At 37.6% G+C, this 25,141-nt stretch overlaps 1 protein-coding gene across 2 annotated transcripts; it reads right to left on the reverse strand.

Annotated features, from left to right (window-relative positions):
- Positions 1–24,232, reverse strand: slc43a2a (solute carrier family 43 member 2a). 2 transcript variants are annotated; one of them, XM_039662369.2, is made up of 15 exons: positions 24,068–24,232; positions 22,373–22,598; positions 17,706–17,931; positions 17,233–17,288; positions 17,066–17,142; positions 10,482–10,574; positions 10,264–10,397; positions 9,576–9,778; positions 6,765–6,908; positions 5,965–5,982; positions 5,001–5,127; positions 4,726–4,858; positions 4,383–4,456; positions 4,175–4,298; positions 1–2,785 (listed from the first exon to the last, which is right to left on the reverse strand). In XM_039662369.2, the coding sequence occupies exons 2-15, from the start codon at positions 22,530–22,532 to the stop codon at positions 2,624–2,626; spliced, it is 1,731 nt and encodes a 576-aa protein (XP_039518303.1). In that variant the 5' UTR covers positions 22,533–22,598; positions 24,068–24,232; the 3' UTR covers positions 1–2,623. The 2 variants fall into 2 exon arrangements, with proteins under 2 accessions (XP_039518303.1, XP_039518312.1); XM_039662378.2 differs by lacking the exon at positions 5,965–5,982 and having other exon boundaries at positions 24,068–24,231.
- Between the last annotated feature and the right edge of the window lie 909 nt (positions 24,233–25,141).

Here is a 25,141-nt window from a genome sequence, read left to right on the forward strand (position 1 = left end):
TTTCATATACAAATTATTGTTTTTATTTACTTTTCACATATCTGATATTTGTTGGGACATTTATTAAAAAGGTGCTATATAGTAATAGAATGATGTAACCAAAAAGCATAGTACAGTAAACCACCCACCCAAAAAAATAATGTATATACACAAAACTAAAACCACAACCTAAAAAAGTAGATAAATCAACAAAATAATCAACAAAAGACACAAAAAAATACAATACAGTACAGAGAGAAAACATTGGTTAAAGCAGATCTTTCCCACTTTTCTTCCCTCTTACATATCTGTGTATGGGCATTTTCCACATACATTGTCATACACATACAATTGGGTATAATAAACCAACATTTAAAATAAAAAAGTGATTGTGACTACTAAGAAAATAATGAAAATTTAAGGTATGGCAGTGAAAAAAGTGCTACTTTCGTTCTGAGAGCAAATGCTTCACTCTCACATTCATTACGCTTAGTACAGTACTGCATTAGATTGGAATTCATTTGCAATATCCAGGCATGTTCAAGCCAGCAAATGCAGTCCATCACAGACTCACGTCTAGCCTCTGCTCTGATGAAATATTCACGACGAGTGTGACAGACAATAAAAGGATGTTGCTGGGTGGATCTGACCTGTTCCTCTTCAAAGGGGTCATAAAACAAGGTCACATTTATTACCACTGTTGAGAAGACAGCATGCACAAGTCCTATTTACTCACCCAGGATCTTGTACAAATGATTGTTTTTTTTTTCTTTTTAGGTAATTTTACAGTAAATACTGTTAAAGTGAGTGAGATTGTGACTTAACCAAAACCGTAACAAATCAAATCAATCTTTTGAAGAGAAATGTTCAGTGATCTGCACAAAACACAGAATCTACATCAACACTGGAATTCATGATTAAAATCCTTTTGACTGATTTTACATCAATTTCCACAGTTTTCTGAGCGCCAAATCCATCTGTCACAGGACTTATAGGCTACAAGATCCGATTTTGCTTAATTTGATGTATTCACCACGTTTTGTAATTCGTAATACTGACCTGCAACCCATTACAAGCTACAAGAATATGGATCTTCCAAAGCGATTGTCATCAAGCATGTCTGAAAAATCTCCCTTTTTTAATCGCTATGATTTAAATTCAAGTTCTTATCACTATAAGGTGTGTATTTGGTGTCTGCATCATTCATCTTAACCAACACAGAAACCTTCTTACTTTTTCGATTCTAGTAAGCACCGTATAGTTAAAAGGTAACCAGACCAGAAATCTTGAGAAAATTCACAAAAAATCTTGTATCTTGTATGGCTAACAAGGTCTTCTTGTACTTTGAGGTTGAAACAGAAAGCATATACTCTGTAATGGCTAACATAAGCACCTCTGTAATTATGAACCCTGTAGTGCAAGATAGATCCGATAATGGCCTCTAGTCTCTCAACCGAGAGTACACGGTGTCTCATTTTTTTTGTACCCCAAGAAGCACATATGTGACAAAGGAAAGCTTACAGGTGAAGACATCTGATATGAATTATTACTCTAAAAGTGAAACACCCTGAATAATTGAGTCTTTACAAGGAAATGAAAACATTTTGTGCTAACAAGTAAAGCTAAAACAGTAGTACTGCATTGGTAAGTGGTAAGGTACGGTACGATCGGTGTGGAATAGTATTGCTGGTTAAGATCAGTAACTCTTGATCAAAATGTCAGGCTAATGCCGCTTTAACAGAAACCTTTTAGATCCACATATTAGCTTCTGAATGGACTGATATGTACAGTATGCAGCTTGTCACCCATAGATGTAGTGGATCTGCAGCCCAAAGTAAGTAATAGCACAGCTGTCATACTAGTTTACATTAGCCTCAGGTGTCCTTTAAAATCAGCCCAGTTCACAAAAAGCTGCAGTTTCATGCTCATGCTTTCCAAAGCATGCTTTCATATGTGAGTTTTAAGTGTAAAATCTGTCCACTTCCAATAAAGCCCCATATGGGACAGATAACACGCAGAATCGTTCTGCTTTAAGGTAGTTTGTCAGTTTTTCATATTCAAACCGCAATGGAGGGTACTTGTCTCGCATTTCAGCAGCTTTAAGAGCTGAAAGAAACAAAATGAGTGAGGTAACAATGCAGAATATGACTGAAACAAGCTTGGCCATGAAGTCGAATACTATTGTTGTGTGTAATACTCTGTTCAGGAAGGCTTCCTCAAACCTGAGAGAATTTCACTGAATTTGCTTCGTCTTTTGTATCATCATGGTGTGAAATTCAAGAATCAAGCTAAAATTGCAAGAAAAGAGGGCCATTCTCATCTTTCTTGTCAGGCAGTACATAAAGACTTGATGTCCTTGTCTGTTTCAAGGACAAGGGAATCATTTGTTTCTAAACCTGCCTTTCACAGTGTCCATTCAGTCCATTGCATGTAAACGTGTGTTTGTGTGGCACGTTGTGAGACTCTCGGTTGCTTTGGCTGTATTTTGTGTTTGTGTGCCTGTTGAGAATATGTGAGTGAGTAAAGTGTGTCAGACAGAAGGAGGGACCAGGGAGGTGTTTATCACTCTTTTTGTGACCTGCAGTTCTCTTCCCCCACCGTCCTGCCTCCTGCTCTTCGACTGCTGTCATCTGTGTGTTTGCAGTTAGACAAAGGCCTCGGGGTTGGTGCTGTTGTTGATCTGGACGTAGATCTTTGGGTCTTCCTCGCGCTCCTGCTTCTCTCTGCGCAGCCGCCTGCCGTAGCACAGAAGATAACTGGGCAGGCAGAATCCCAGCATGGTCAGGATCAGTAACCCCACGTTTACCTACACAGACAGACAAAAGCTTGAATTTGAGCAAGCGCAAATTAAATTTGAAGGCATTTTTGCTGAATGACAAACTAAAATGTGGTTTGTGTGGAGGAGAGAGATAAAAAGGGTTTAAGACTCGTCACAACGTAACATAAGTAGTGACAAATCTTTTTTCTCATATTGTAACATACGTCTGTTAAGTGAAACAGATTAATGAAAAAGAAAATAATAGGGTGGGGACTTGGTTGTTGATGCCCACTGGTTGATGACTGCCCCCTTTTCGCAAGCGTACTCCAGTAATTTCAAGAGAATTTGGTGTGAGGGCGAAGGATTTCCCCACGGGTTCAAGTTGGTCAGTGAATTCACTGTGTTAAAGTGTTAGTTCACCCAAAAATGAAAATTCTGTCAGTATTTACTCACCCTCATGTTGCTCCAACCCCGTAAGACCTTCGTTCATCTTTGGAACACAAATTAAGACATTTTTGATTAAATCTGAGAGCTGGATCACTCCTCCATACTAGTCCATAGGCTTCTTGAGGAATTGAAACTTGCTGGCCTCAAAAAGTTATTAAATACATCGTTAAAATAGTCCAAGTGACTTCAGTGGCTCAATCTTAACTTTATCAAACGACGAGAAAACGTTCTGTGCGCAAAAAACAACAAAAATAACGACTTTATTTCAACTATTCATTTACTTCTCTCTCTGCCTCAAGTCAGGTTACTAGTTTAATAGCGTAAGCTTCTGTTATTGTACGTCACACGCATCACACACATGACCAGCGTCGGCCAATAGTGAGCCTACGTGTGACGTAGCTCTACGCTTTCACACTGACTAGAGGCTTATAGAGAAAGAAGTGAATAGTTGAAATAAAGTCGCTATTTTTGTTTGTTTTTGCGCACAAAAAGTATTCTCGTCGCTTGATAAAGTTAAGATTGAGCCACTGAAGTCACTTGGACTATTTTAACGATGTCTTTAATAACTTTTTGAGGTTGGCAAGTTTCAATTCCTCAAGAAACCTATGGACTAGAATGCAGCAGGAGTGATCCAGCTCTCACATTTCATCAAAAGTATCTTAATTTGTGTTCCGAAGATGAACGAAGGTCTTACGGGGTTGGAACCACAATGGGGGTGAGTAATACTGACAGAATTTTCATTTTTGGGTGAACTAACCCTTTAAACAACAGGGTTCCGCTTGGTTTGATAGTGATGTCTGTGTGAACAGTGCAGTGTTGTCAATCTGTGGTTTTTGCTAGTTTTGATTTGGTTTTGTTGTGTAGACCTGGCACATAGCTACACTGCTGACGATAGGCAGAACCTTTTTTGCCTATCAAATTTCATGAAATTATTACGCAGAATAAAGCAAGTCATGCGGGTTTGAAACAAATTAGTAACTGCTTTCTCACCCAAAGTGGATCTCCATCCAGTGGGCCCATCATAGCCATGAAGAGAGGCTGTTGCAGCAATGCAAAAAGTGCGCTAATGAGAGACTGCATTCCAGTCAGACTGCCGAACTGTGAGGACGGGTACCTGCACCCATAAGGAAAACCATTGTTATTTAATCATGATTAAAAGCAACACCAATAAAGAGCCAAAACACAAAACCGTACTCACACAGCAGCATACAAACCGCCAACGGCAGAGTGGATAAAGCCTCTCACGATGGTGTGCAACACAAAGGACAAAATCTAGGAGGGAAACAAGAAACCAGAGTTACTCATTGCTCCCCCAAGGCAAAAATAGCCCAACTTTTTTTTTTTACTTTGTCAAATGCATAAATATTGACTAGCTAGCTTAGAAAGAAAGCCACGGTCAGTGGTGCCACTGGGGTGTGCTGTTGTGCTATATACATCCCAATGCATCCGCTGCAGTAACGTGAGTCGCTCTGCACCACTTCCTTTCTCATTGGGTACAATGTTGTTCTGCAGGCAGCGAGACTAATGTTTTGCTCTGTTACCTGTAGATGAAGATTGGGCACCAGGCACGTTATCCCAAAGCCGACCAGCAGCAAATTAGTGAAGATGAATGCACGGGTAGCGTTGCTGATCTTCTGGATCTGTCTGTCACGTTTCTTTGGCTGAGCAGGATCCCTGAAGGAAAAGCCAAAGAGTGAATTACGCAGATGCAATGCAACATTAAGATTGTAACCAGATAATTATTGCAGGTTGAATTGGCTGGTGGTACGTGTCAAAATGATGCATTAGGCAGCTGGATGCGCATTGTTGGACTCACTTTGTGACTTGTTTTTCATTTTCATCCTCGCATTCTTTAAGTTTCCAATCCATGATGTAACCGATCACAGGGGCCGTCAGGAGACACAGCAACTGTAGCACCCCGAAGATAGATGTGTATGTGCTCACTGAGAGAGAAAGAAAGTTGAGGTTAATCATTGTTTTAAGGGTCATTTTGCCAAACAGACTGTGAAAATAGCTTTAACAATGAAGCTGATGACACACATAAACATACACAACCATTCAAAAGTGTGGGATCAGTAGCATTTTTTTAAGTAATACTTTTATTCAGCAAGGACACATATAAAACAGTTTAAATTAAAATTGTAATATTCCACAATATTACTGTAAAAACCGTTTTTTGGCTCAAATTAATGCAGTCTTGGTGAGCATTGGTAGTGCTTTAATTAGTAGTGCTTTAAATAGTCTTTTGTCATGAGGATGCCTTTTTTGGCATGTCTCCACCATTTAGATTCTTGTATTAAATAAAAAAAAAATCATTAATCAATACCTAATATCAAATAGACTGACAATATATGAATGTATTATATTACAATATACGAAAATATAAAAATATACTATTAATAAAATGTATTAATTTAGATGGAACAATGCAATGTGTTAATACTTAAAATGATTTGTCTCACAGAATGTATAAAATTAGAAATTTTTAGCCTATAAAATTGGAAAAGGCACCCATTTCATAGAATGACCCATGACTTGTTCCTGTGAAGTTTAGATGGACAGATGAATGATTGGATGAATATTACACTATGAACTGACTTTGATGCATCACGTCAACCTCTAACCACCAAGGGCTGGGTTCATGCTTTTACATGACAACATGAATCAATGTCAAATGAAGGTGGAAAAGGAGGTGAGGGAGGAAGGAAGGAGGGAACACGGTGGGAGGTGGGGTGAGAGGGGTGAATCGAGAATGCATCTCATTTTGCCTGCAGTCTTACCCATTTCCATCCTTTCCACTGAAAAAACACACCAAGCAGCACGAAGAGAGTGCAAACAGAGGACAAGAGACAGACAGCAAGGAATTAGCAACGTGGACCTGCTGTGGCCATCCGAGTACATATTAAACGCATGATTAAGAGTTGTTAGGCAGCCAATCACTGAGTGACATCAGAAAACATTTGGGAAGGAAGCTGTGAGAGGGATAAAGCACAACAGTGCTTTTGCAGCAGCCTTGATAATACAGAAATATTTTCCCCATTAATTTTATTCATAAGTTTTAATTAAAAAGCTCTAAGGAACGAACCAAACCATACAACGACAAGACTTGTATTGAAGCAAAAGATATATGAGTATATGAAAAAAAATACATGAATTTTATATATATATATATATATATTCTGATATTTTTCAATATTAGAATATGCAAGTAGCAAGTAGATATGCATGCATTTATTTAAAAATAATTGATATTGAATATTATTTTAAATAATTATTATTATTTTAATAATATATAAAAAATATTGGTAAAAACATATATATTAAATTTACTGCACAAATATGTAGATAACATAATAATATTATAAATTTATAATTTATATATTATTATATATCTAAGTTGAGCACTTTGGCTGCAGCGACTTCTATGTTATCATAAAAAATCTTTTTCTTTCTGGAGAAAATGAAACTGACTGTTGCGTTCTGTTCCTTAGGTGACATTTAGCGTTGGATCAACAGAAACGCTATTAGCCTGAAGCATCAAACATCTTGTTTTGGCAGCATGTTGTGAATATTAACATACCTTTGTTCAGGTCTCCATCAGCAAGGGACTCCATAATATTGTTCATGGCCCCCATGTAGAAGATGAGTCGGAGCTGAGTCACACACATTGTGATGAGGCTGAGCATGAATATGGGGCTGAAGATGCTCCGCATGAAGGACTGGGCTGAAAAACACATTTAATAAAACTATTGTCACGTGAGCAACCTGTATGTCTTCTAGTAGCTATATATATATATATATATATATATATATATATATATATAACTAAAGTAAACCAGCAATGTAGTATGGGGAAACCCAGGCTAGGATGCTCTAATGCTTTTAAAAAACAGCCAGATCCTGTTCTCATGGAAAATAACTCTACAGGTGTTTGGATAGCCAGGCAACACTTCAATGTCTGGCATAGTAACACAGAGGCTGGAGGGTCTGAGTTTGTTAATGATCCACAAATTCTAGCGCAATAAATGCATGCTGCTGTTCACCAACTAGCAATGGAGAGACCTTTATGGTGCTGTTACCTGGTGCATTGGGAATCTAATCTCAACTCACCTGATATGCTCTGGAACACACACACACACACACACACACACAAACAAGCTACCTCATTATTCCTCTAAGTACACAGCAGTGAGTCTGACATTAATTGACTGCAGTAATGGAAACACAGGGTGGCGAGGCATTAGTGCTCTATGGATGACAGTTAGAAGGGATCAGCATCAGTCTCTCTCTCAAACCTCTCCTGCTGCGTCTCTAAAACAGCCATTCGGTGCTATCTGCCCTCTCCCTTGCCACCTTGTCAACCCCTGCCAATTTTAGCCCCATGCCATGGGTCCTCCAGGAACGCAGTCTGAATCGATTGCACGCTCCATCTACTACAAAAGAGCCCAACCGGGAACCCCGTTGAGAGTTGCAGAACCCTAAAAAAGGCATTTTGCATTTTTCTGACAAGTTTGAGGTGAATTAGGAATAATTGCATGGCACAGATTTGGGTTAGTAGAAGCAAAGTGCAAACACAGCGTGTATCTGGAGCATCGAGTGGTTCAGCAACCTACAGATGTTAGAAACCAGGCATAGGGCTAATGAAGGAATCCCCATGCACAATAAAAGGGATTTACTAAAAAAGCATTCATTAACATCGCCCCCTGTCTGCTCGCATATTTCCTGCATGTGCGCAGTGAGGGAGAAGACGCTGTATACCGACGGGAGACAAGGCACTGTGTTCGATCCAATTCTTTCTGAAATGTGCATGATTGCACGATAACATAATTTGGACTTTGTTCAATGTGTTTTGGTAATCCAATAAACACTATTCTGCCTTCATAATTAAAGGGTTAGTTCACCCAAAAATGACAATTATGTCATTTATAATGACTCCCTCATGCCGTTCCAAGCCCGTAAGACCATCTTCGTAACATAGTTTAAGATATTTTATATTTAGTCTGAGATTTTTCTTTCCCTCCATTGAAAATGTGTAAAGTATACTGTCCTTGTCCAGAAAGGAAATAAAGACATCATCAAAGTAGTCCATGTGACATCAGTGGGTTAGTTAGAATGTTTTGAAACATCGAAAATACATTTTGGTCCAAAAATAACAAAAAACTACGACTTTATTTAGCATTGTATTGTCTTCCGGTTCTGTTGTCAATCCGCGTTTAGTGACACTGATGACGCAAGACGCTGCTGATGTGTATCTGGTTTGTCTGTGTATTCAGGTTCAAATAAATATGGCTGGTCAAAAGAATGCAAGTCGTCCTCTGTGTCGAAATCCTTAGACATGTTTGCGAAGATTGTTTTGTTTAAAGTGTGCATCTCCCTCAGACTGTAAACGAAGCTCGGGCGCACCAGATACATGTCAGCAGCGTCTTACATCATCACTGATTGACAACAGAACCGGAAGAGAATATAATGTTTAATAAAGTCTTAGTTTTTTGTTATTTTTGGACCAAAATGTACTTTTGATGCTTCAAAACATTCTAACTAACCCACTGATGTCACATGGACTACTTTGGTGAGGTCTTTATTTTCTTTCTGGACAAAGACAGTATATCGTATACATTTTCAATGGAGGGACAGAAAGCTCTCGGACTAAATCTAAAATATCTTCATACGAAGATGAACTGAGGTCTTACGGGCTTGGATCGACATGAGGTTATCATTTTTAATTTTGGGGTGAACTAACCCTTTAACTTGCATAACTTCACCGGCTCATTAAAATGGAACCTGAACGACACATACAGTGAAGTAAAAATATCTGAGATCACTAATGGAAATGTGTTAAAAAAATACTAAATATTTAAAAAAAGGCATTAAAGGGGTCATGAATTGAGAAATCAAAATGTCCTTGATCTTTTGACACGTAAGAGGTCATTGTATAATAAAAACTCCTTTAATTTTCAGAACTCAAAACGTTTTCATTAGTGCAAAAGCAGCTTTTATTGAAACCAAGCTCAGAAAACGACTTATTTTGAGTCTTGTCACATTAAGATGTAATAGTGCGACGAAATACCGCCTCTACAGAAGATCAACAACTACTTCTACATCATCGCATCTATGTCCATGCTCCCACTAGCGTGTTAGTGAGATGACGCGTAGAGAAGAGAGATACAGGATGACCAGACTAAAAATATCATTACCTTCCAAAGGATTCTAATGCTAGGAAAGTGGTTATTTATTTTCAACTATGTGAATGTCTCAGTAGAGCATTATTTGTTTATTTGGTACATTTCACTGTGGATTCTTTGGTAAATCAGTCGCAATTTCGCCACATACTAACAGATGATGAGAAGCAAGACTGGTGAACAGAAAACATGTCAAAAAGGACAATACTCACATTCCTCCTCAGACTTGCACTGGACCTCCAGATCGAGGGTTGACAGGCAGAGTTTATTGCCTTCTTGGGTGGCCATCTGTTTTGGATTGTTCTTCATGGAGTTGCCCACGCTCAATCTCCGACCAACGGTGGTCACCTGCCTGTAGAACTGTTTCCCTGTGATCTTGTGGTCAAAGCCCAGCCAGCTGAACTTGATCTTCACACTGACAAGGTGGAGCGTGAGACAGACAAAAAGTGAATTATGTTCCATCAGAACCTTCAATAAATGGATACAGAAAACAAAATCATGGTTTGGGGTCTGTAAGATTTTCTATTTTAATATATTTAAATGTACTTTTGCATTTTACATAATATTAAGTAATATAATTGTATATAATATGAGTTATTTATTCGTATGATGTCAAAGCTGAATTTTCAGCATCATTCCTCCAGTCTTCAGTGTCACATGATCCTCCAGAAATCATTCTAATATTCTCAAGAAACATTCTTATTATTATCAATGTTGAATGTGAAGTTGTTCGGCTTAATATTTTTGTAAAAAACAACAGTGATAGCTTTTTAGCAGGATTCTTTAATGAATAGAAAGTTTATTTGAAATATAAATATTTCTTAACTAATTCCTTTTTAAAAAAATTACACCGACCGCAAGCCTTTGAACGGTACTCTACAGACACACAGGACTACATACCTGTAATCCATGTCTTCAGGTCCTGGGAAGGGCTCGAGTGGCCAGTTAAAGAAGCAGTTGATGAAGACCAGGCCGGCACAGCCAGCCCACACCAGAAGGATGGTGATGAAGGCAACACCTAAGTCATAGATCACCTGATAGAAAGCAACAATCATCATCATTAACACAAATTTAAGCTCAGCTTATTAAATAAGTCCAAACTGAGCACTTGGATTTACCTTTATTCCTGGGAAGGTGACGGCAGATGAAGCGTATGAGCCAATCATGAATGCGATGAAAGTGGAGCGGAGGTCACCAAACATGTTGGGAAGCTACAGAAGAGTCAAACAGGGGATATCAAAATCTCTTCAGGTGCATAAAAAAAAAAATACTTTTTAGAGACAATACTGGTTTGAAATGTAAATATATGTTGCTTTTTACTTTGTGGACATGATGTTTTAGCCATTAGCAAAACAAAAACAGATATCTTGTAACAGGATCTGTTTTAAATGACAAACCGTCTGATATAGCAGAGGGTATGAAAGTAAACATTACATCAGGGTAACAGTGATATTCTCCGGTGGGAGCTACATGTAGGTGGGGGGACATCTTTTGAAAAGGCAACTGCATGCCGTGAATATTTTTAGCAGTGCGAGAAAGTGTGAGGGACACTGGAGAAGCTTGCATAATGCTGTTGCTTTTGAGTTGGGTGGAGGAGGACAGCACTGGCTGTTCTAAACTCCACTGTCAAGGTAAACAACTGTCAAACGACAGAGAAAATACAGAGGAAGGAAGAGACCATGAACGCCAAAGATAGAGAACCACAAAGAATCTGAGAAGGGAAAAGGGCAGAGAGAGGAAGAGTGTTGTCATTTATGATAGTATTCCTTAAGAGGATATTTTTAGGATAATTAATGTACGAGAATGAGGTTTATTGTTAGTGTGCTTACAATGAATGTGTTCCTGTACACAGATAAAAATAAGACAAATAAAACGAATGATTAAAAAACAATATAACTATAAAATATTTATAATTATATCATATATATATATATATATATATATATATATATATATATATATATATAATTTTAATCCTTTTGTTTTGTTACATTTAACAAAAATAATTACAAATGTTCTCTCTGTGGTCAACTTGAATGTATGAAAATCTAAAATAATTAGCAAAATGCTGTTTAAAATAGTTATAAATGGAGTATTGTATGTCACACCATTTTATTTCATTTCTTAATATTTTATTGAAGTTGCAGGGTCTCAAAATGTTTCTTGTTTCTTGATACATGTTTCTTATTTTCTAATTTCTAGGTATTTTCCATTTCTCTGAATAAAAACAACAACATCTATTTCACATCCGTTGACAGCTGGCAGTGTCTTATATCACATTTCCTCCACAACTCGCAGTTCAAACGTCAACACAGATTTTCCAAGAACTTTCTGGACATCTTCCACTTCCCAGTCCAAAAGCTTGTTGAAGACAAAAATGAAAGAAAGCTCTCCCTTGGCCTTGGAACCCATCATAGACGTCACTCACTGCCTCCAATTAGGGTAAAGGTCATCCCAGAGCCAAAACGTCCCAGATGACACTTACAATAACTCTCACACACCCAGCGCCCCAATAGGCGGTATTGTGCCTGTGTTTGGAGAGACTGTGTAAGAACAGCTTTGGCTAATGGACTGTGGAACAGGGCCAACAGGACAGAGAGCAATAGCCTTTTCATGGAGTTTTGTTACACGTGAAGTACCAAGAGACCGTTTCAGTAACACTGTTCTTCTGCTTTCTCAGACGGTCATTAGCCACGACTGGTCATGTGATGTCAAACACAAAGAGACACTGAAACAAAGTCCCTTTTATCAAAATCATCTTGTATTATAATGCGAGTGTCGCTCTGTCTAGCTTGTGCTGCAATGGGATTGGGAGTTAAACAAAACATTTGACAAACATTGATAGTCAAATATGAGTCAATAAGACCAAATGAATCCACTGAGACCAGACAGTCTCAAAGTAATTGGCCACTGGAACTGAGAAAAACTCTGCAGTGTAAAACAACCAAAAGATTTACAATAATGGTTATCTGACATTATTTTGAAAGTAATATTAAAATTATTATCGTACATCTTATAATAGATTTGTTCATCCCAAAATGTATCATGCTTTCCACAAAAATATTAAGCAGCCACTACTTTTTCAACTGATGATAATAATAAGAAATATTTTTGAGCATCAAATCAGTGTATTAAAAATGATTTCTGAAGGATTATGTGACAATGAAGACTGGGTAATGATGGCTTTGTCATCAGAAATAAATTACTGAAATAGTTATTTTAAATAGTAATATTTCACAAAATCTTTTGATCAAATACAAGCAGCCTTGGTGAGCATAAGAGATTTCTTAGTTACTTAGTTAAATGAGTAATATTTTGTTAATATTATCACTGGGAGTTTCACCTTGGCATGGAGTTTTTTAAATTCTGTTCTATAAAATGTTTAATCTGAGTGCTATTTTTAGCCTTGAGCTTCCCAGAAGCTGGTTTAAATTTGGGATGGATGTGCACTTGAGTCAGTGAGTGTGGTACTTGACGGATTTGTTGAAATAAAAAGGACATTTTGAAGTGTGAGTTGAGTAACTGTGTCCCACACTCCCAAAAGCACCTGTCAAAATTGATGAATGTGTGGGTGTGTTATAGAAAAACAAATCAATTTTCATGAGAAATCACACCGATCATCATTATGAATTTGGTTTCCCATCCCCATTTGTGCAACATATGACCACAGAAGTCTGTCAAATCCTTTTTCCAGCTCTCTCTGAGAGGATGATGATGAGTCATACAGTAAATGGGTTGGGGGAAGGGGCCTGAAGTGGATAAATCATACTTGCCACCGCGACGACAATGAGTGAGTGTAAAATCACTATAGAGCAGAGAAGTAAAAGAAAAACTTGTGAAGGTGAGTTGGTGAAAGCTAGAAAAGGCTGGCCAGATCCTGACTTTGCAAAGTTCAAATGTGTCACATATAAAATGCACTTGATCATTATTTGTTCCACATTTAACTGACCATGTGGCCCTGGTGCATTTATATGACTCATTTTCCAAGCCTAAGTCCCGCTCAACCGCTCAAATTATTCACACACACACATTGGGTTTGGCAAAGGTTTTACACCGGATGCCCTTCCTGACGCAACCCAGTACTGAGAGTGTTGGGACATATTTAGATGGCAAATCATTTAACAAATACTTTCATACCTCATTTTGAAGTGTCCATTGGACCAACACAGCAAAATATCGATTGGCATGCCCACTTACTGAGTGTTTTACTCTGTTTTCTGGAGCCTAAATGCTCCTATTCCACCATTATAAGCCATTTTTCCTAAGATGCTTCCTCACATGACTGAGCATCCTAAAGAAGTGGGTCATAAATGCATTGAAGGTACAAATGAAGAAGAAAACAGCATTAGTGTATCAGAGACTGAGAGACAGAGCTAGAATAAAGAGGAACAGTATATCCCCAATTAAATTTTATGGTATAGAGGATATTCTAGCGTTAAACTTTCGCGTGTGCACAGGAATTTTTTGCTTGCTCACGGATGACAATTTCCGGTTTATGTATATCCTACTACTACTATAATCTATTTCCTTTTTGAGTCACTGCCATTTTACTATAAAGTAAACGAGAGTATGGATGCACATGAATTAATAAAGATATATTTGAAAATATAAATACAAAAAAATTCCCTTGCGTACGTGAATATTTTCTTGTGAGCATGCAATAGTTTCTCATTCTCACTATTTATTTTAAGTTTTATTTACTTATTTATTAATTTAACTCCAGTGAGGTTGTGTTGAAAAAGACTTAAAAAGATGGTTGCTTGCTATACAGCAAGTGGGATGACAGACAGAGACAGACAGACAGCTAAAACGGGAGAGGATAAGAGCTGCAGAAATGGGCAGATGAAGGATTGAGGTCAGACAGTGAATCGGGTGGCTGGGAGGGGACAGTCCAGCCATTGGACACAAAGAGCTGAGTCAGTGTACTGGGAAAACATCAGAGGTGTGCTGGGAGGAAACACAAGCTCTCAGGCACACTTCAGCTGCACTATAAACTGCTGAGTGCGCAGACACACAGAGGCAGATAGAGAGACAGAAAAGAGCGGAAAAGAAAGAAAAGGAGGGTTGATTGCCAGCTTCACCTAACCTCTTAGGGTTCGTCTTCAGAACGTAATGTTTCTAGACTACATTTTTACATTTGCTGAAATAAATGTGAGCTGCGCTGTGCAAAACTCACTACAGGGAAATATATGTGGTTGCTAGGATGTTTCGGGTGGTTGCCAGGGTATTAAGTGGTTGGCAGGTTTTGTCTGGGTGATTGGTAGGGTGTTGCTAAGTGACTGCTAGAGTGTTGCTATGTGGTTGCTAGGGTGTTCTGGACGGTTGCCAGAGTAATGATGTGGTTACTACGGTGTTTGAAGTGGTTGTTAAGGCCCCGATATACTTCAAACGAATTCGTAGAATGAACTGATGTGACTTAATTTAGAACAGAATTAGGCCAAAATGAAGTTCATTTTTGGAGTTTGAAACAGCTTGTCAAGGCAAACTGTCTGGAAAATGTTGCTTCCTGCTGGTCAACACCTTTGTACTCCCATTGGTCCCTGGCGATTAAGTAATAGGTAGGTGTGCGCCTTCTTTCACATGGAAATCTTTTTTTCCAGTTTATTTCTCCTCACGAGTGAAAATATGAACACACTGGAGGAAATGCTTTATAGGAAATGACTTTTATTGTACTTCTGATGAAACGAGACACTGATACTATTTTTCATGTTTAATACTGTGAAGCTATTTGATTTTAAGCAATCTATTGTATAAAGTTCTGTATATATATATATATATATATATATATACAATCATGACGTGACTTTACTAGAGTGCTGAATTGCAGAGCTTGTGCAAACATATCCACATTGCTATCATCAGATACTTTTCTTATGCTTTATTAAAAATGCTTGCTGTTTTTTTCAAATGTTTTGTGTGTTTATTTTGTTATTAAGAGGCACAGCACATATTTACATATTCATCTAACCGTCGCTCTCAGCAGAGTGGTCGGCGTCAGATGTTCGATAACAGTGTATCGTTACTTACTTATTTCGAACTTCGTTTTACTCCAAAATGAAAAACAAAAAAGTACTATACTGTGAGTATATCAGGGCCTTTAGGACCTTCCTAAGTGGTTGCCAGGGTTTTTTAGGTGATTGCTAGGGAATTGCTAAGTGGAAATACTATGTGGTTGCTAGGGTGTTTTGAGTGATTACCAGGGGATTGCTAGGGTAATGCTATGTGGTTGCTGGTAGATTGCTAAAAAGCTGCACATTTAATATGTGTTTAATTTGCCAGTTGGCTGAAAAAAACAGCGTATTGCAGCCATGGAAGCTGTCAATATTACATATGGCACCTTTAATAAGTCTATTAACAGTAACAATAATGAAGAGATGCGCCCAAACAACAGATGTCAGTCAGTATGAACTGCACAGTGAACCTCAGGTTCAGCCTCCCGAGTCCCGACACAACAACCAGCAGGGTAAAACACATAGTTATACAGAACAACTGGGGAAAGGTTCTAAGAATACAACAGCTGAGATAACAGTCTTTACAGTTCCGCAACACAGTTCACTCACTCTTTCTGTGTGTGTTTTTCTCTGTGTGTATGTAACAGTTGGAGGGTTACCCAGACAGGCTGAGGCATGTGTGGTAATACAAGAACCGTGGATTGAACATCAACAACACAAGCAAATGAACTGGTTGCAGGAACGGCTGCACCATCAGCTATGAACTCAAAGTTTTCTATGAACTCTTTTCTAGCAACATACAGGAACAAGAGACAACCACCCATCAGCTCGCAATGAGCGCAACTTCCTGTTTACTTCAACACCGACCCTTCTCTCCGAATCAGTGATGTTTCTCAATATGAACCCAATGAACTGCAGATCTCACACTAAACACAAAGCTAGATGTTTTGTTGTCTTTATCGCTGAAACTGTAATAGTGTGTGGAAAGACACAATAGCTCTGAGCTGTTTTGATGTCTTCTGCCTACATAACATACTAAATAGAACAGCATAAGTGACTAGGCAGCAACTTGTCTCTGTTTGCACGTTCCAGACAGACTGTCTTCTCTGTATTAGCGGTAGACATTATTCAGACATTGTTACACCAGTAAATGGTGACAAAATAAGACCATCTTTATGAGTGAGTCATCACATCATTAAACTCATTCTTTCAATACACTGATTCATTCAGAATGTTACTAGCTGAATTTACGCTGTATTTATCGCATATTACCATACTACTCTTATTATTTCTACCACATACTATGACAGAAATAGTAAGTATGGTATGTTGCTAGTATGCTAAGATAGAGTCATTGAATCATTTAGAACACTGATTCATTCAGAAATGAAACAAGACGCTGGTTAAAATTGGAATAATACACTTTTATACAGCTCACTATTCTTACTTTCCTCTTACTGTTTCTGCCATATAAAGATATGGATGAGCTATTTTGTCTTTTTATTTTGTTGTTGTTGAAATACCGTAAATTCAACTCAAATCCTACAGTATGTCAGCCTATGCAAATAATGATGGTTCTGCTGGAGGATGATTCTCTTTGAGGATGAATAAATGATGATGCAGCAATTTTTGGAAACAGAAAATACCTGCATTATTCAGCTACATTGAGTTTTCGTGGCATGTGGCCAGCATGTGAGATTGTGTCGGAGAGGACACCCATGGAAACAAAGTAGTATGACATGAGCACTTACTGTGAGTGAGGTGAAGGTCATGCACATGCCTCCAAACCCATTCAGCGCAAGGGCAAAGAAGATTAGGAGAGAAAGATCTGTTAAAGTAAAATACAAGGATGTCAAAGAGAGCAGGGATAGGTGGGTATTAACAGCAACGGTGGTCTCAGCTGGATTTGCAAACATACTTCTTGGGTCACTGGCTCCATATGCAATTAGGATGCAGGAGAGGGCAAATGATGCACTACAAAGAGATCATTTCAAATTATTCTTTTGACACATCATATATCTCACATACAATACATATATTTTATCAAAGAGGTTTTCAAAATGAGAGCCAATGAAATGTTATAACATAATAAAATATGATATATATAAAAAAAATCTATATATATATAGGCTATATAAAATATTGGTTTAAAACAAGTGTTCACGTCAATTAATTGCGATTAATCACATTTTTCAAACGTTTGTACACACACACATACAGTGTATATATATATATATATATATATATATATATATATATGTATAAACCTTTATGTTAGATGCGATTAATCGCGATTAATCGATTTGACAGCACTATTCAAAATACAAATAAATATCAAAATAAAAAAATATAATTTTATTATGTATTAAGAAACCAGTTTTCCTCCTATACCTGCCGAGCAGCCTTAATTTGCGTGGACCGTATTTGTCCATGATGATGCCGAGGGGCAGTGTGATGGCACTGAGGAGGAAGGAGCCGATGGTGAAGGCCAGGTTCAGCATCTCATCTTGCTCTTTACAGATGGTCCAGCCATTCATATTAAGATTTTCCTCCTCATTTCTTGGGCTTATTGTTGTACCATTTTCATTCTCAGATATATTCTGGCCCGAACTGTTACCTGGAGGATTGGAAAGCGTTAGACAGAATGAACCCAAATTGAGCAATCTAATCACCAAACCAGCACTAACCAGTGTGGACCAGAGTGGAAAGTAATGCCGGTCTAAACTGGGAATTTTTAGCAGGGTAGTCAGCAGTCACACGCTCACATGTGAAGCTCTAAGGACTAATTGGGACTCTGACTTCTAGGAAAACAGTTATGGCACACTGTGAAGTAAAACAGGAAATCTTGTTGGAGAGATATCATGGCCACCATCACGTCCCCCTCCTAAAGCAGGCAGGATGCTGGGCAAAAGGTCAAATAAACAGGCACAGTAAACAACTGTAGCAGAAATAGCACGGGAGTTTATTTGAACCCACAGCCTCAACACCTTCCTATAACTGCCAAGGCATGAGCAGTTTGACTTACTTTTCTAACCCTGTTCTTTCACCCAGTACTGCCCTGTTGTTTTGACTGTGGCTAATCATGCTTTGCCTGTCTCTCATTGGTTCTTCAAGATTAAATAAAAGTTGTTTATCCAGCTTTTGAAATATTAACAGCCTTGAAAATGGTCTGGAATAACTTGTTCTGATGGGGGATGGGGTTGTTTGCAGCATATGAAGAAACTGTTATGAATGTAATATGGTGGGCAAGAGACAGAGAGTCTTTGTGTGAGGGATTTTTGTTCGAATGTGGACAGTAAACAAACAAAGGACCTGTGCTTGTAAAGCAGATATGACCTGAGCAGGTGACTGATGATGAAAAGAAAAAGGTTAGAAGTCACTGATTGATTAATAGAGGACAGATATCTCTGCTAACTAAGCTTGAGATATTTTGTTGAGTACTAAATGCCTTGAGTTAATACAAACCCCTTTCAATAGCTGCTACTGATAGCAGCCAGATTGACTCAAAAAGTAGTGAATTTTTTTTTACTCTTTTTCATGAAAAGAACATAAAAGGTAGGGCTTGGGACAACATGGGGGAGTCATTAATGATATTATTGTCATTTTTGGTTGAGCTAACCCTTTAATTTCTGCTCAAATTTGGGGTCAGTAATATTTTTTCTTTAAAAGCAACCAAAATAAATTTTATTTAACAAGGAGATCAATTAAATTGATCAAAAGTGACAGTAAAACAGTTATAATGATATAACGAAATTATTTCTATTTCAAGTAAATGCTGTTCTTTTGAACTTTCTTTTGATCAAAGAATCCTCAAAAAATGTATCACTGTTTCCACAAAAACATTAAGCATTACAACTTTTTTGTTTTAAAAAGTATTAAATAATTGTACATTATTATTGTTTTAATAATTAATTAAAAATAATGTTACTTGAGCAGCAAAACAGCATGATTGTATATGCAGTCTTGGTGAGCAAAAGAGGTTCAAGAACTTATAAACGGCGGTGTTATACTTATGAATAAAATATCCATTAAAACATAAAAAATATGACTTGCAGATTTAGACAGGTTTTGTTGGATTCACATTTAGGTCTCTTCTCTTCACGATGAACGAGTAGCTCTATTTCAGACGTTTCTGAACCCATTGTTCCACTAGATCTAATCAGCGACAGCAAAAACTAGAGACAGCCAGGCCTGATTTTCCATTTGCTTTGATATAGAGAAGCGAGAGCAGAATGGAATGAGAATTCAACACGAGTCTGACGCACAAAAACGTCATGAACACAGACTCAGTCAGAAGTGCCGTACCAAAGCATTTAGCCAGACAAGCATTTTCCTGGTCAGTGTTTCCTCATGCCTGCTGATTAAAGAGAAATAGATAGCTGAGTCCAAGGGAAACGTGGGGAAATGGCAAGATAATCTCATATTTAGATTGAGCAAACACTTGAGCCACATTTACTTCCTTGTGTCATCAGACATGTGAGGCCTGGTGTCTGAACTAGATGCTGACAACAGCTGAAATCTAAAAGACAAGGGAAACGTGAATGTCCAGGATTGCAATGTGCATTGATGTGTTTGACCTTTCCCACAATTCTATCAATAAAAGTCTCAAAAAGTTTCAAAATAAGTGTTGTACTAGGCCACTACTCTGTTTGACTTCACCACAAATTCTTAAACACAAGAATTAAAAAAATCCAAATTAAAAAAATCCACATTCAAACAAATATAGCTGACTTACTGTTGGTCAGAGCTAATGACTGTAAATTAGAAAGTTGTCCCGATGAGAACAATATATGTAGCGAGTTTGGTGACAGTAGGTAAAACTAACAAAACTCTGTGTACCTGTGATGTCTTTACATTATTCTGACGAAGTTAAAATAAGAGGGCGATTTCAAAGCATTTTGAAAGTGACACACTTCCTGCTGCCTGTTGGTGGCACTAAGACATTGACTCACAATAGTCACATCCATGTGATCTGCTTCCTACAATGAACACACAGTTGAAGTCTAAATCAGTCAATGAATGAATACACTTCCGGTTTCCCTTTTTGTGCCATATATTTGTTGCCTCGCCTCGGTAAGGCCAACACGTTTGTGATTTCAAAAATCTAGTAGTAATTTAGCATCCTGTAGGTGAAAAGCAGAGAGAGCTACAGAGCCCCTCAAATACAACCATATACAAGGGTGTGCCACAGGAAGTCCCCTAGAGAAGATCATGGTGATTAAGTTTACTTGTAGCCATTGTGCTAATGGGTCATAAGATATCAAAGTAGCGCAGTTGTTTCTTCAGGACTTCGGAAATGTGTTTTCACCAAGGCGTGTTAAATCGTTTAAGAGACAGATTTCATAGTGGAAAAAAAAAGAAACATAAACCAGGGCCAGTTCAGAGCAGCATGGCTGAGTCTCCTGACCCCAATTCACTGAAAAAGTCCAAATCAAATCAGCACAGAAAGAAGTATTTGAAGAACAAGACATCACACACCAAAGTAAACTTACTGTCAGCAAGCAGATATTTTTAAATTATTAGCAAAAGTGTTGAATTATCAGAAGCCACATGACAGTGAACAATATGAACAGACAGGAGGTCAACAAAAATTGAACTGTTGAGTTTTTAGTTATTGCACTGCACACTTTTCTCCCACATATACTGTATATATGTTGCATATCTTCGTTCTGTATACCCCAAAGGTTTTTTTAAATATGGCTCACAGGCCATATATCACCTGGCTCATTTTTAAATTTGTAATATGTCTAAGCCATTTGGCCCTGTGACAATGACATGAACTCCATTAGCAGTCTTAATGTATAAGTATGATTCTATGTGCACCAGTACCAGTCTATGATCAGTACATGATGTATTAATAAATAAAGTTAATCTCGGAGCTTAGTAGGAACAAGCTGTTCTTCATAGATGAACATCATGACCTAGACACATTTTTGCCAAGAGTTTTAAGTAGACCAGAACAGCCCTACTCCAGTTAAGATTCTATATTCATCTGGATTAATTACATAGCAAAAATGATTTATCACTCAGTATTTTGTCTTGTATTCCAGTACAAATATCTATCCATTCTTAAATCAAGATACATTAACTTGAGAAGTAAAATTATAGTAGACCTTGTTTTTCTGAAAAATGTGACTTGTTTTCACTTTGAATTAAGATTCTATTAAGTATGAACACAATTAATTTTAATACAAAAATGTATTCTCAATGTTCAAGTGCTTTTGCTTCTTGTGTAAATATATCCTGATTTAAAGGCTGTGCTTTTAAAGCACAACATAAATTACAATAAGTTGACCCACATATCAGTTCCTGGAATGTTTGGTATCTTTCATCTTTGTTAAGTGGTCTACACTCTTTTAGCTATTCAGAAAATCCACAATTAGTCTATCATATCACAGTCCTTTATAAGTTTTCTTGATATTTATTGTTTGATTAAACATTCACAATAAGATCTTAAGATGATACAGCTGCACGTGGACGTACTGTATCTACACTGTGTTGTTTAAGCTAAGCAGATTGATGTCCTCTGGTCTGTTTACCCTGAAATCAACTCTGTGAAGGAGCTCAAATGATCTAGGGTCTAGACCCACTTTGCCAAAATTCTGACAACAAACAAGCTTGTAGATGCTGTTTGTAATTCCTAATGGCAACACAAAGCAAGAGGGCTTCCAAATAAGGTGCACTGACTCTCAATGATCGATTGATATTCTGGTTTGGATTACTCCACAAGCCCTGCGATGGGCGCCAGACAACAGAGATTTTTGTTTTTCATAATGCTGCAGCCTCTGTTGCTGTGAAATACAAGTTTTACTTAAGGTAACTGCATTCCAAGATGTTTTGAGTCAATCTGCTAACCATTTTGCTGTTAAAATCTGGGTGGGGAAGGAGTAAAAACAAAGCTATAAAAGCGTAATATGCTTTGTAAATAAATATTAGACTTTTCTTTGATGGTCACGTAATTATTTTCAGCATTCGATCTGGCATCTATTGTGGATAGTGCATTCAATGTCTTTATGAGTTTCTGTAAAACTGAGTGCACTCATTTGTCCCCTCCTTACCTGGTTCACTGCAGAGGTAGGAGTAAAAGCCCTCTGATTTCAACATAATGAGCAGTGAGCCCCATCCGAGCAGAACAGCAGAGAACAACAGGTTTTCGATTACCGCAGTAATCGCCATCCACCAGCGCCTGGAGAAGGCTGTGGCCAGTGAGGGAGCCATGACTGAAGGAGATGATACAGTCTGTGCTGGTAATACTGAGGAAATCCCCCTAAACTTTGGGCAATCCTGCGAAAGTGGCCATAGAGTTGGATGTCAGTTATTTAATGTTGAATAAATAAAAATAAATGATATCAATAAATTATAATAACATTTACATGTTTAATACATGTATAATGATATATTTAACATGTATTTGTTTATTTTTAATATACCAACTATTACATTGTTATCCCAGTATACAGTGAATGTTCTTTTGTTGACACATTGTTTTAACCGCAACTCGTGTCAAACATAATTTAGATTCAGTTCCTTTGTCTCGCTTAGCTTCAAAACAGCTCATAAACAAAAAACAGCTGAGTTCCAAAAGAGAATGCTGTTGATCGAAACCCAGTTCCCTCCTCTAGTCCCTCCCCGCTAGCCTCCGATTGGCTGTTTGAACATTATCTTCCCCCCTCATTGGCTACGAGATAAACAGATTCAGAGAACAGCTCCACGTGAGACCAAGATCCAGCCGGTTCGAACCAGTGCGGCGCGAGTTGTTTGCTTTGTGCTACGAATATCTTTGTACAAAATCTATTTATCCGCAGGCGAAGTGACATTTCGTCTTAAAATGATGCAATTTGATTATGTTTGCTTTACACAAACGATGTAGAATATGAAATACAACCAGACATCTTACACGTTGTTTTATATGCTCACAAACATAAAACTATTTCAATAATTATTGATTTTCTAGTTGAATTCTCTTCCCTGCTTTACGCGCGATGGCTTATGTGTTTACGTTAAGCATCCTGCGGAAAAGAGCAGCCCCAAAACTGGTCTAAACTGGACAGGCATCATCATCATCATCAGTGCCTCCGCCTGTGTAGTGTGTATGTGCACCCCTCTCCCCTCCTTCCTCATGCATACAGAGCTCAGCTGTTCAGTGGATACACTCTGCACTGAATAACAGTCGCGACAAATGCACTTCCTGGTTATCGCTGCACACACTATTGTTCTGTACTAGCTAAATAAATGCTCGCTGTAATGTGGACATTGTAATGTATAGGCTAACTCAAATATGATGCACCAGCTGTTCTGTTTCCCATTCATCATATCTGATACTGCAAAACACGGGTTCCGATGGCTAATGTACGCTCATATAACATCATGACAAGCATTTTTCGGAAATTAACAATTGTCGATGCTATGCCTATTCAATGCAATTTGAATGTCATACAGCTATAAGACAGCATTTAACAAAGTTGCAGCATAAAACTCCGCATAATGAACCGCAATATATACAATTCAAACCACACATCACAGTTTAGTTTATAACGTGAAAACGTGCAATGATATAATAAAATACAGGTATTGAATTTTGAAGAATTGTGCAAAAATAATCTAACATTTTTTACATCAATATTTAATAATTAAAAAAAAAACCCGATTTACTTATTTATCAATGACTGTGTAAAATGTATATACAATGATTATAACATCAACAATCTTAGATGGTAAACTTACAACAGAGCATCCTTATACATAAGTCATACCTATTTCCTTCACCAAATCCTCGCTTCGGCTCTCTTCAGGGTAGAAAAGGTATAAACAACCTTATGATGCCAATTTCACTCTTTGAGTTATGTTCACACATACATTTATTTCCCAACATCTCTTACTCCCGATTTTATATTTGCACCGCTTGCTTCACAAAAACAAGCCAACTTCCCCATTGGCTGGGTCCTGAGCTAGAGATGAGACCAGCCAATCAAACGCTCGGCTAAAATATATAAATAAATGCACATTATATTGTGCTAATGTGCTTCAGCGCAAAGAACATTCACAGAACAACACACCGGACTGTTGTGGTCCCTGTTACAATTTGATGACCCTTTATGACTTTTTAAAATTCATTAAAAATCAACAACAAACAAACCCCAAACAATTAAGCCGTCCTCGTTTTTTACGATTTCATTCTCTCTCATATGACTAAGCTGTTGTTCATCAATGACATTATTGCAAAAACACTAGAAGACTGGCACATGATATAAACATAACATATCGTAATCAAATTTTCCAAATGTCTCAAAGTACATTATAGTTTTTCCATGAAAAATAAACAAGTCACTTGCTCTTGTATCAGATTTGAGCTCTTTTTATCCTTCTGCAGTCGCATTTATCTGTGGTCTTTGTTTATTAAAGATGATTGACATTGTATAAATAGTCAAATTGAGTAGCAAATACCCGTTTTAAGCACTTTTTTTTTTACAGTGTATTATCAGGTTTTCTGTTTTTGCTTGTACTCTTTCTAAGCACTAAACTGAACAAAGGAGTGATACAAGTCGAAAACATCACGTCGGCATCTGGTGGTTTAAATGAGCAACTGCATTTAAAATACATACAAGTAAGCTACTTTATCCTATATCAGGATTACTGATATTAAATATTCCTCAGGAACCTGTGAAAACCCCTTTTAATTTGCTGTTCATCGCTATTCTGCACATGACAGTAAAATAGACGTGAGAATGCTCATGTATGGCAAGCCTTTGCAATCAATACAATATATGGAATTATACATCTGAAGCAATGCGGTTTGATCTTTGGTGTGATGACAAACCACAGACTCC

The sequence above is a fragment of the Pimephales promelas genome, chromosome 16, assembly GCF_988280905.1.
Source record: "Pimephales promelas chromosome 16, fPimPro1.hap1.1, whole genome shotgun sequence".
Lineage (NCBI taxonomy): Eukaryota > Metazoa > Chordata > Actinopteri > Cypriniformes > Leuciscidae > Pimephales > Pimephales promelas.